General features: G+C 39.7%; 1 protein-coding gene across 1 annotated transcript; it reads left to right on the top strand.

Annotated features, from left to right (window-relative positions):
* The first annotated feature begins 8,848 nt into the window (after positions 1 to 8,848).
* Positions 8,849 to 12,751, top strand: PCDHB1 (protocadherin beta 1). The gene has a single exon (XM_019740213.2). It carries the CDS (start codon positions 9,008 to 9,010, stop codon positions 11,453 to 11,455), a length of 2,448 nt encoding a protein of 815 aa, XP_019595772.2. The 5' UTR covers positions 8,849 to 9,007; the 3' UTR covers positions 11,456 to 12,751.
* Positions 12,752 to 13,071: the final 320 nt, after the last annotated feature.

The following is a 13,071-nucleotide window of genomic DNA, read 5'->3' on the forward strand; positions in this document are numbered from 1 at the left end:
TCTATCCTGTTAAGACACCTTACTCTTGTCCTTCCTATTACCAACTTTATGAGAGAATCATGCCCTCTCATGAGTTCAATTTATTAATGAAATGGTGTCCTTTAAACACAAGCTTTACAGAAATTTAATGATTGAGGGAGAGAAAATGTAATCAATGCTGCATACAACTTAATGGCCTCCAGAAAAAAAACTAATTTTACTTGTATGAAACCAAGTTAGATGAATTCTGAGACATAAATATACGAAGAAGAAAGGGTATGTGCAATTAATGGGATTTCTGGCTGCCTGGCGAAGGAGATTCTGCAAAATCTTACAATACAAGGGAGAAACCCTCTGGAGCAAATAGTATGCCTGAACAGAATGCAGGGGGCTCCACCCTACAATAAATTAACTTTGTACAGCATGCTTTATTTCTGGGCCCTACATTCTGGCAGGCTTTCTCTCTCATTGTCTCTCCCCTGGAGTGGCTTGCTTTACTTGTTCTGTTTTAAAGATGACTCAGCCTGACTCTTACTCTTTCCTCTCATCTCCCCCCCCCCCCCCAATTTTCATTCCTAGAGTAGCAGAGCCAGAGCAGAGCCTTTTTTTGTGGATGTTCCAGCATACTGAACTACTGGCCCTGAGAAGTAAACTGCTCTTTTTCTATTTTGAACCGTCATAGGTTACAGTCTTTGTCTAACTAGGCTACCTCTGGTCCTCTCAATTCTCTGAAGCTTAATGATCCCAAATATCCACGGCTCCTGCGGGTGGGGCTGCTTTTCATCCCTGCCCCCTCTTGGGACAACCACTGCAATTCCCTCAGCAGCCCCAAGCAAAGAGACACACCAGCAGCCACAGATCTGAGGCTGACAGGGCGGGCACTCTGCCAAGTTCTGTGTGCTGCTCTCCTTCCACCACACCTTTCCAGGGCTGGTCTGTGTTTGAACAGCCTCGTAAATTAATTTCCCCGGGGCAAGGGATGGGCGGGGGACTGTGGTGGGGGGAGGGAGTGTCTTAGATTCGAAAAATACAGTCGACTCGCCCTCTGCTGGTTAAAGATCTGAATTATCACCGCCAAAACAAAGTAGGGAGAAAGCAATCCGTATAACACGGATAAATTACAGCTGCAACTCGGCTTAATTTAGCCTATTTGTCCATCTTAAATAGCCTCTTGTTTCCCTATAGCACTATCTGCTGCCCCAGCACTGAGATTTAATTAGATTCTGGTTCTAAGCCTTACTCCCACTTAATGTGATGCAGTTCTGAGCCCATTTTCATTTACTCCTGTTTTTTTGCCGTTCTAAGACAAGAATTAAAACCTGCAAACGTACTTTGTGTAATTTGTTGCTAGGCAACTGGAAAGTGACCTAAACCATCACTTCTAAGAGCACATTTGTGCTTCAGCCCAATCAATCTTTCCCTAAAATAGTAATTTCATGCGAACAAAAACAGCTGTTGTTTGTATTTTCAAGAGTAATTAATTGAAAAACTGCAGCAAAAGCAGTCCGTCTCCATGCTGATATCTTAGGAAAGCTGACTGGCAGCTTTGTGCAAAACGAGGGACTGGCCGCCATAACTCACACAGACTTTTGTACCGCCTTTGCTGTCTTACGCATTTTGTCAGAATAAACCAACACACCGGGGTTGGTTAATCTACTGTCCGTCGCACAGCAAGACAGCATTTACAAGAATGCACTTAGAATCCGGCAGGTAAGGAGAGAAAAAAAAATTAGGATTTTGCAATATGGGATATTATTTAATATCACCTGGTTCCCCTACTAATCTAAATGTCCCAAATCAAGGGGTCCTTACCCCCCTCCATTTTCGGCATTATAAATTAGTCGGTCATGCGGCCCTTGGAACCAGTTGTTATTGGCCAGTTCCTTTGTCAGGTGAAAGTCTCTGCAGCGAGTCATGGGACTAAACTAGGCGGTGTCGCTGTCCGCATCTAGGGTGCTGAACTCTGGGCGTGGCCAGAGAGGTTTTCGTTACATGACAACTTCCGGTAGGGCGGGGTCGGGGTGGTGCTCCAAAATGTGGATCCACCTGCCACCTGGTGGTAGATGAGGAAAATGCTTTTGATAAAATTCAAAAAGGACTTAAAGACTAAACTCTGAAGAAGCAAATAAAAGGGGTTTGGAATCTTGGACCTCAGGAGATGGTTTTGGGGAGATCTGCTTATTTTTAAAAACCATACAGAGGTATAGGAAAAATTTAGAATTTTCAGAGCGATCTCTCACTTCTAAGAAAATAATTTACAAATATGTTTAAATTTTCCCAAGCATTTCTTCCAACACATCTTGTTACCAGATAAGTATTTGAAAAGTATTTGTATATATAGGCATTTAGAAATAGTTACTAAAATATTAACAGGGTACATTTTACTAAAAGAAATGCTATTGAAGTTCTATTACTAGTCAAATACATTCAAGGAAGCTTAGTTGAAAGTATTGCTCTGATTTCAGCTTTTGGAAAGAAAAATAAAGTGTAATTACATTTGGGAAGTGGTAAGAGGTAACAGGAATTCTAGGAGGAAAACTCATATTTCTTTTTCTTCTAGGACTAGTATATAAACTATCAGAGTGTTGAAAATGATATGCTTGTTATTTTTACCTTGTGTATTTTTACAATTTTACTCTGTATACTGTTACACAGTGGTGATTAAGTCACTGTGAAATATTAAGTTCAAGTTCAAATGAGGAGACCCTTAGGCTGCTAAGTTAGGAGAGATTCTTTGATAGATAACAAGAAAAAAAACAGGAGCAAGAAGTAATGAAATGCTCCATTTAAATGTTGTTGTTTTTATAAAAAATACTATGGAAAGGTAGGTACACTTGTTTTAAGCTATGAAGTCAAAATTCCAACTGACCATACATTTTTCTATGTCTCTCATGGTAACCTCTTCTTCCTAATTAGTTTAATATCATTCTCCCCATCTTTTGAAACAAGTAACTGCTATATAGCCAGAGTCTTACTGTATGTTCAGATGTATGAGTTACACAGTATAAAACCAAGTCTAGCAAACTAAGTGTAAAGTAAATTTCTTTCACAAACTTATCAATTGCAGAAAAACAATAGACCTATCCAGGAAACACACTTGGCTTTGTCAGCGAATTCAGTTAGTATTTAGTATTCTTACAGATATTTTCTCATTTACTGTTCTATGGATCTTAAGACAGAAAATATAGTTATCATTTCTGTGTTAAGGTATAAAACATTATTTTTAGAATAATTTCAATAAAAATTTAGGTACTGAATTTGGGGTTGTCATTTGAATCGTCTTTAATTATAAAAGGAAGAAATTGATCAGATTGTAATGAGAAAAGCTATCACTCTAACCTCAGTTTCATTTTATTAAATTGGGAAGTTTCCTAAACACTTGTCAGAGTTCATGGAAAGACACCTATAATCTATGCTACCAGACAACATGGAAAACAAATAAGCATGAATAAGGGCATGAAAGCCATCTGTTTAAAATAAGAGTGTAATATAAATCTGGCCTATAAATGGTATTGGTTTATATTATGGCTTCTTATGTTACTGTGGGAGACAGAAACCTAATAGGCACATGCACATGGTGAACAATAAGAGGCATTGTCATTTAAAGCAACAGATGGTAGGTCCAAAGCACCTAATAAATTGAGCTGCCTAAGACTTCTGGACCCCTAAAACCTTGTGTTCCTGCTAAAATGAATAAGAACCTAAAATGCATGAAAAGACAATGGAAGAATAGAATTCTAAAATAGTAGGAAGGTCTAAAACTGCAGGTGTCTACTCAATGTTTTAAAATACATCTGCTCCTAAAAATAGACAGCTTTTTAAAGACTTACAGAGTATATATGAAAGAAAATGGGAGGGAATTCCAGATATTATTACACTTATAAATATGGCTATAACAATAAATATTAAAACTCTACTTGAAATTTGGATACAATAATAGAAACAACAATTGGGGAGATTCTCCAATAGTTGATTAGGGTTTTTTTCTTCTGAAAGAAGTTGAAAATAGTGACAAAATTCTTAGCATTTCAGAAGCATTTAAATCTGTGATGTAAAGGTAAATAAATAAACACAAATGACATATTTTATATAAATGTTAGAATAGATTTTAGTTCAATGTCATTTCATTATAACATTGATAAGATACCATAGGAATTTAATTCTTGTTTATATCAATTAGCCTGTGGTAAAATTGATTTTAAACATAAGAAGCCATAATATAAACCAATACCATTTTGCTTAAAGTCACAGAACCTATCAGTGATGTTAAGTGAGGACTTACTGTATAAATTAACATTTATTATTCAAAAATAGCCACTCTCCCCTTGAATGTCTATGTGAGTATACCTCTCTGCCCCTTTGATTTTCAGTTTGGTCAATGATATACTTTGACCTCACATTGGATTTAGTATACTTCCCCATGCCTTGACTTTGTGCTTCTCCATGTGAGTTGCTTTGGCTAATAGGACATTAGCAGAGTGGATGGAAGTGTGTTCCCCAGAAAGATATGTCGAAGTCTTAACCTCTCTATAGATAATGTATAATATTATACGTGTGTGTGTAAAAAAGAAAGAGGAAGAGTATACAAATGTAGCAAAATTGGTGAATCTAGGTGAAGAGTTATATGGTCATTTACTATTATTTATTATGTCAAATATAAGCAAATCCAGATCTAGGAAAGGAAAGCACTGTTCAAAAAGACTACTGAAATAGCAGAACTCTCTGACCACAAAATCTGCAAATGCCTCAAAATCAAACAGAAAAAAAAGTTTTGTTCTTTTTTTAAATAGGGAGAGGTAAACAGGAGGACTAGCAGGAACTTTGGGAGTAGAGCAAGGGGGATAGAATGAGCAAATGGAATAATAGGGCTGCTTTCACAGGAAATGGGTTTTCCCCCCTGGGATCGGCCAGTTCTCAGAATGAACCATCAAGTGGGGATGTTCTGCAGTTTAGGGCTTAAGTTTTGGGGCAAAGTAAACTTCAGGGCGTTTGGGGAGAAGAGAAGCCTGACTAAAGTTTTGGTCAAGCCAAATCAATGCATAAAATAATGGGCCGTTGTAAGCATTCCTGTACCTTTAAATTATTTCAAAATAAGATTTTTAAAAGCTTAGAAGTTAGTACTTAGATATAGTTTGGGGATGGATATTTGTTCTCCCAAAACCTTATGATATGCTACCAGCACCTCTTCCCAATATCTAGATTTTGAGTAAAGACCCTGACATCACAACCTAAAAAGATTATAGATTTATTCTGTGGGCCCTTAGTTCTACCTTCAAAGGAAAGAATGAAGACTTTTCAAAAATACCACCATGTTGAAGGTTTGCAAGGTTTTCAGAGGGAAAAAAATATTTTGGAATTTAATCCCATCAAGCAGATATTACTACATACCCTGGGGACTAATCAAACAGATTAAGAGTCAATCCAATTGAAGAGCAGTGTTTCTTGTATTTCAACTCAAAAGAATGTATTTTGTTCTTTCAATCTTAGTTGTGGAGGGCACAGCTCAGCTCTAGGTCCAGTTGCCATTGCTACTTGCATGGGGCACAGCCCACCATCCCTTGCAGGAGTCGAACCGGCAACCTTGTGGTTGAGAGGACACGCTCCAACCAACTGAGCCATCCGGGAGCTCAACAGCAGCTCAGCTCAAGGTGCCCTGTTCAATTTTAGTTGCAGGGGGCGCTGCCCACCATCCCTTGCGGGACTCAAGGAATTGAACTGGCAACCTTGTGGTTGAGAGCCCACTGGCCCATGTGGGAATGGAACCGGCAGCCTTCAGAGTTAGGAGCACAGAGCTCTAACCGCCTGAGCCACTGGGCCGGCCCAAGAATGTAGTTTTTAATTTTTAGGTTTTGAATGAGTTATTTGGAAATTGATTATATTAAGACTTCCTAAGTGGTGACTATAGTTAGTAAAACTATATTATATATTGCAAATTACTAAGAGAGTAGATATATTTTTTTAATTAAAGTTTATTGGGGTGACAATCGTTAGTAAAGTTACATAGATTTCAGGTGTACAATTTCAGGAGAGTACATCTTAAAAGTTCTCATCACAAGAAAAAATTATAACTATGTATGATGATAGATGGTAACTTGACTTATTGTGGTGATCACTTCACAATATATGCAAATATCAAATCATTATGTCGTACATCTGAAACTAATATAATGTCAATTATATCTCAATTTAAAAAAGACTTTCTAGGATGCCACAAGCTTCTGCATAATGTGTGAATCACTAGAAGAAATATCTCCTTTTTAAAAAACAAAAACTGTAAGATATATATTGACTAAGAATAAACATGTCTCTTTTTCTTATATATAAAGAGTATTCAGGACTCATATTCAGAATATATGAAGAACTACTACAAATCAATAGGAAAAAGACAAACAACCAAGTGTAAAAAATAGGCAAGAATTGAACAACCCTCCCCCTACCCAAAGGATAGCCAGATGACTAAAAATATAAAAATAGTGCCTATCTCATCAGTAATTAATAATCAGAGAAATGCAAATTAAAAAATAGCAACAATGGTTAAAACTTTGAAAGACTAGTAATGCTAGGTATTGGATAGAATTTGAACAACTGGAAGTTACACTGCTGATGAGAATGTAAATTGGTACAACCTCTTAGAAAGCAATTTGGCAATATCAGGTAAAAAGAACATAACTTATGACACCAATGCCACTTCTAGGTGTGTGCCCTCACCCCCCAAATGTACACACATGTGCACAAAGTGATGTATACAATAACATACTGCTACATACAGTAGAACAATAGAATGAATAAGTGCGTTTTGCTGTATTCATACAGCTAGGAGCTGGCCTGATACTCAGAGCTGGCTATGGTGTTCTCCTGTGAAATAAAAACAATTTCATAGAAGAACATGTAACTCTGATGGATCAAGAGAAAAACAATAGCATGCCATAATCATGTCTGAACACAGACAAAAAAGAATATTTTCCAACCCACAAAAATGACCAAATATCTCTCTATCCTCGCTAACATTAATTAGCAATCACAGTTTGTTTACCAATCACAGCTTGAGCTTCCCCCTGTTCATCTCACCTTTTACATAGATTTATTCATATACCCCATCACAGAATTAACTGTTTCTGATAGCTTCTAATCCAGAGCAAAGTCCTGCTTCAAACCACCCCCAAATCACCTTGACCAAGACTAAGTACCATAAGTCTTTTCTAACACCTTCTTACTGAAATGTCCCATGATTCTCTGTGGTGCAGCTTCCCTTGTTGTAATAAGTCAGAAAATACAACTTTGTTCAACAGCAGGTGTGTGTTTGCTCCTAATAGTCTATGGCCAAAGGCCATTGACAATAACTGGAATTCTATACAGCAATGGAAATGAATGAACTATAGCTAACACAACAACATCAATCTCACATTGTGCTAAATAATGAAGGAAAGAAATCAGATTCAAATGATTACCTACCGTAAGCATTATTTTTTTGCCATAATTAAAAAATGTTACCTTCTGTACACTTTACATACAGTGTTTTTTAAAGAGGCAAAATTAAACTGCTTAGGGATGCACACGTCAGCCAGATGTTAAGAGCTAATGGAGTTTGAGGGATCTGTTAACTCCTTCATGTCAGGATGTCATTAATGTTATATACACTACTTTCATTCACTTTTATCTCACTTGGAAAATACGGTTTAGACTTGTCTTAAGTCTATTTCCATCGCATCTAGCACATAAAATGCTGAGCACAAATGCTTTTGATAATGAGCATGAGACAGAGTGTTAGAAGACAGGTTCTAGTTCTTATACTGCCATGAGTAGCTGTGTGAACTTTCATCATTTGGGCCTTAGTTTCTTTATTAAATAAGGGAGGGGGAGATTGGCTCTCATATTTCTGAGGTGCTTTATCATTATTAAACATTCTATGATCCTATGATTGCAAAGAAACTCGCAACAAACATTTCCCATATTTCTATCAGGACATTTTCAATATATGTAAATAGTTTATTATTTCATTTACTTTAAAATCCAAAGACAAATATTTGCCTTCATTTAACTTATCCACTATATTTTCTGGCAAGCAGAGTAGTATACTGATTAAGAGCATTAAGAAAGGTTTTTTAGTCAAACAATATTAAATTGAGTTACTTCTTTAACATTTACTAGGTAGGGGACATTGAAGTGACAAAATCTCTCCAGTCTGTTTCTTTGTCTGTAAAAAAGAAATAATAATGTGTACCTCATAGAATTGTATTATAGCAAGGATTAAATTAGATAATGCATGTAAATCACTCAACACACTACCAGTATATAGAAATCATACCCAATAAATATTACTGCCATCATAATCATTTAATCGCCAAGCCAGCTGCTTCCTAACCGTTTGAGTGTTCTGGGAGAGAAAAAAATGGATTTATGCATCTAGTGGTTAGTTGACCAATTCCCCTATCCGTGTACCTACTGGACCCCGGGGTCCTGGAAGATAACGTCTGCCTGTCCCCTTTTCTTTTCCTACCGATCACTTCCTCCAAGCCCCTCTCCCAAACCCCCACCCACTCAGTTGAAGCTCCAGAAGACACTGCACTTTTTTTTTCTTGTCTCTCCCTTGGTCTCTGGGCGTGCGGAGTAACTTTCTCCGCGCTGTTAGTGGGTTGCTGCAGCGGCCTCCGCGGTCTCGCAGTTACTGTGACTTCTGCGTGAGCGAGTATCCTCATTGGCTTCTCAATTCCCAAGGAAATTTTTTTCTGAAATGGAGGTACAATGCGAGTCTCTCGTTGCTTTGGCAACAAACTTTCAACCTCTACCTAGCTCTCCGGAATGAGGACATATCTATTAATACATTCGTTAGCTAGGGAGTTGAGTTACTCAATGCAAATTTTCTTCCAAGTGCAAAACAGCTTACCGGGCTCGGCTGGCCATTGGCAGCTCTGCGGTTAGAGGCTAGTAAAGCCGACAGCAGCAGTTGCAGGAACCTGTTGCTGGAAAAGAGAAAGTATCTCCGCAACAGGTGGCGGCCGCTGCACAGAGAGTGAGCTAGTAGGGACGGATGGCGGTTGCGCGCAGAAAACTCTTGCAAAGCAGGCAAGTGGGGTCTCTTCTCCTTTTTCTGTGCGTTTCTCTGGCGGGTGCCGCAACCATCCGCTATTCGGTGGCGGAGGAGATGGAGAGCGGTTCGTTTGTGGCTAATGTGGCTAAGGACCTGGGGCTGGAGGTAGGGAAGCTGGCTGCGCGCGGGGCGCGGCTCGTTTCCGAGGGCAACAAACTGCACTTCCGGCTCCACCGCAAGACTGGGGATCTGTTCGTGAAGGAGAAACTGGATCGGGAGTCACTTTGTGGCAAAGCCGACCCGTGTGTTCTGCACTTTGAAATAGTCCTGGTGGAGCCGCTGCAGTCCTTCCGTGCTGAGGTCAGGGTATTTGATATCAATGACAATGCCCCGATTTTCCCAAACAAGGAGCCACTTTTGAAGATTCCGGAGAGCACCCCATTGGGTTCACGGTTTCCTCTACAGAGCGCCCAGGATCTGGACGTGGGTCTCAACGGTCTCCAAAACTACACCTTGAGTGCCAACACCTATTTCCACCTGCACACCCGCTTCCGCAGCCACGGGCCCAAATATGCTGAGCTGGTGCTGGATAAACCCCTGGACAGAGAGGAGCAGCCTGAAGTCAACTTGACCATTATGGCGGTGGACGGCGGGTCGCCGCCCAAGTCTGGCACTGCCCACATCCGCGTGGAGGTCCTGGACGTGAATGACCACGTGCCCCAGTTCTCCCGCCTGGTGTACCGTGCTCAGGTACCAGAAGATAGTGCCAATGGTTCTTTGGTGGCCACAGTGACTGCCACCGACCTAGACGAGGGCTCCAACAAGGAGGTAACTTACTCTTTAGCTCAAAACCCAGAAGCAATTCTCCAGACATTTCAGATTGACTCTGAAACTGGAGAGATTCGACTCAGAGGGCCCCTAGATTTTGAAGCTATTGAAACGTACGACATTGACATTCAAGCTACAGATGGAGGAGGCCTCACTGCCCACAGCAAAGTCCTGGTGGAAGTGGTGGATGTGAATGACAATCCTCCTGAAGTGATGGTCTCCTCTGTGTCCAGCCCTCTTCCTGAGGATGCCCCACTACAGACGGTAGTGGCCCTTTTCTCTATCCGAGACAGGGACATTCGGGTGGGAGGAAAAATCACCTGCTTCCTCAAAGAAGACCTTCCCTTTGCAGTCAAACCTACATTCCAGAATTCTTACTCGCTGGTCACTGACAGAGGCTTGGATCGAGAGGAGGTTTCAGGCTATAATATCACCCTTGTTGCCATGGATACTGGGCCACCCAATCTCTCCACAGAGACTGTGATAGAGGTGCTAATATCTGACATTAATGACAATCCCCCATTATTTCAGGAAGACTCCTACATCTTGACAGTTCGAGAAAACAACAGCCCTGCAGTTTTTATTGGCAAAGTCCATGCTGAGGATCTAGATTTGGGTGAGAATGCCCAAGTAACATATTCTCTGCTGCCTCCAAAAAGTGGAGATCTGTCGGTCTTTGCTTATATCTCCATAAATTCAGACAATGGGAAGCTTTATGCATTGAGAACCATGGATTATGAAGCCATTCAAGATTTTCAGTTTGTGATAAAGGCAACTGATGGGGGCTTCCCGTCACTGAGTAGCCAGGTTACTGTCAGAGTGGTTGTTTTGGATGACAATGACAACCGCCCAATGATCTTGTACCCACTGCAGAATGGCACATTGCCCTGCAATGATCTGGTGCCCAGGTCTGCAGAGGCAGGCTACTTGGTGACCAAAGTAGTGGCTGTGGATGGTGACTCAGGTCAGAATTCTTGGCTTTCATATCATCTACTTAAGGCCACTGACTCTGGGTTACTCTCTGTTCAACAACAAAATGGAGAAATTCGTACATTGCGGCAGATATCTGAGAGAGACCCCATGGTGCAGAAACTGATCATTCTCGTTCAGGATCATGGCCAACCAGCTCTTTCCACTACTGCCTCACTCAACATTCTGCTGGTAGATGGCTTTTCTGAGCCCTTTCTGCGGTTCCAGGATCCATCCAAACATCCTACAAGGGTAAATCCATCCACTAAATATTTGGTCATTGCTCTGGCTGTGCTTTCCTTTCTCTTTCTCCTCTCTGTCACAATGATCTCCATTATACACATCTACCAGAAAATTAAATACAGAGAAAAGATCACAGTCCAAGAGCATTTCTATGATGACTGTAATTTTCCTAACCATCGGGTACAAGGAGGAGCCAAAGGAACTTTATCCCAGCCTTGTCCCTATGAAATGTGCTCCGCCACAGGCACTGGTACTAGTGAGTTCCGGTTTCTTAAGCGCTTTATGCCCAACTTCCCCTTCCCCCCTGGCACTGGGGAGGTAAAAACAGAGGCTGGGTCCAGTTTACCCCTCAGGAATAGGTCTCAGGGGCTAGAGGGCCATGCCCGAGCATCTGATGACTATATGTAGCTCATATCCATGGGCCTCATGTCATCCTTGTTCATGTCTCCCTTCCAAGTTCATTAGTCCTGGAAATGCTTTGTTCAAGGGAGATATCCTTTTATTTTGCCTTTAAACTATTTTCCAATAGAAAGGTATGCGTGTATAGGGAAGAGAACGAGCTACTAGTTTTGATATAGTATCAGAAAGCAATTAGGTTTGAGAAACAGGAATGTAGTTTATTATTATTCAGAACTTTCTAGATTTTTTTTGTCCCTTAATGAGTGGAGATCATTTTTGAATCAACATCTTGCATGCCACCATTCGTAATCATGCAAATGCCTGGTGAATGGATGGTGGCCGTCACAGATAATCAGGTGGGAGGAAGCGTAAAGGAAAGTAAAAGGATTTGCCTTAATTTACAAATGTGAGTAAGAGCAGATATAAGACTGAAGACATTCAGTTCAGGAATGTCCTCCAAAATTAAGTTACATGTAGATTTCTTAATTGTTGTTTGGAGTCTTAGGCAAGTTCGAAATCTCTGTATACATACATGGCTATCCCATTCTTATCAGAGAGCAGTTATTTGAATGTGGGGGATGAAAAGTGGATGAGAAAACAATATATTAGGCCTGGTAACAAGTGTCATTGATCAACTACAAAATAAAAAGATACAAAAGGAAAAAGAGTTCATTAACATCAACTAAGTGGCTTTAAGAAAAGATACATTTTCAGGTATTACCAGATTCGATTTTAAGCCACTTTCCCTGGTGAGCATTCTGAAGTGATACCACGGAAACTGAGAAAAAGAGGTATTTCCTGGTAAATCATTTGTAAAATGAAACAGAGTAGGGAAACAAGTTAGGTTTCTTTTTGATCAGCACTGTTTGCCTTCATAAACTATTTTAAGTTCTTTCATTCTAAAATTAAAGAAACCAATATTAAAACATTAACATATTTCAAGGATGCTATCAATACTAATACTGTGCCTTAAATGTTAAAAAAAAGTCTGCTTTAATTAAGTGCCTTTTAAAATACAAATGTGTGTAAATTTAGACCCATAAGGATAGATCCTGCACAGAAGGGCACAATATTTGTTCCTGGAATTCCAAGGATAGAGCAGTACCTCTTAAAATATTTCTCAAATATACCAGATCACATTTATTGATATAGCATTATTCTTGGAATTATGCCTGATAACTAATGGCACCACCCGGCTGTCTGTCTACGTGGTGGCCAGGATATACTAAAAATTAGTGCTAAGTTATTTTTTAAATGTTGGAGCTGCCTAGGGCAGAACTAGTGTAACCTATGGCTGACTTCAATATTTTCCTTAATATTTTGAGAATAGATGAAGCAAGTGCAGAATACGAATAAATTGTCTTTCTGATTAAAATGAAATATTTTCTACAAATTGAGTTATAATCCTGCTCATTTGGAGTAAAGGTCTTTCTTGCACAAAACATACAATAGTGTTCCAGTGTATTTGGATTAGGATTAGTTAAGGCGTGCTGAAATCAGAGGTTTTAAGAAAGTAAAGGACATAGAATTAACTTTTATGGGTAAGGAGTAGTTAGTTAAAACATTATTAACTAAAAGCCACTGGATTAACTGCATTTGATTACATAATTGTGTTTGATTACATT

Source organism: Rhinolophus sinicus, linkage group LG10 (genome assembly GCF_036562045.2).
Source record: "Rhinolophus sinicus isolate RSC01 linkage group LG10, ASM3656204v1, whole genome shotgun sequence".
Classification (NCBI taxonomy): Eukaryota; Metazoa; Chordata; class Mammalia; order Chiroptera; family Rhinolophidae; genus Rhinolophus; species Rhinolophus sinicus.

Excerpts from the sequence above, each read along its gene's own strand:
- PCDHB1 (XM_019740213.2), top strand. The coding sequence starts at position 9,008 with ATGGCGGTTGCGCGCAGAAAACTCTTGCAAAGCAGGCAAGTGGGGTCT.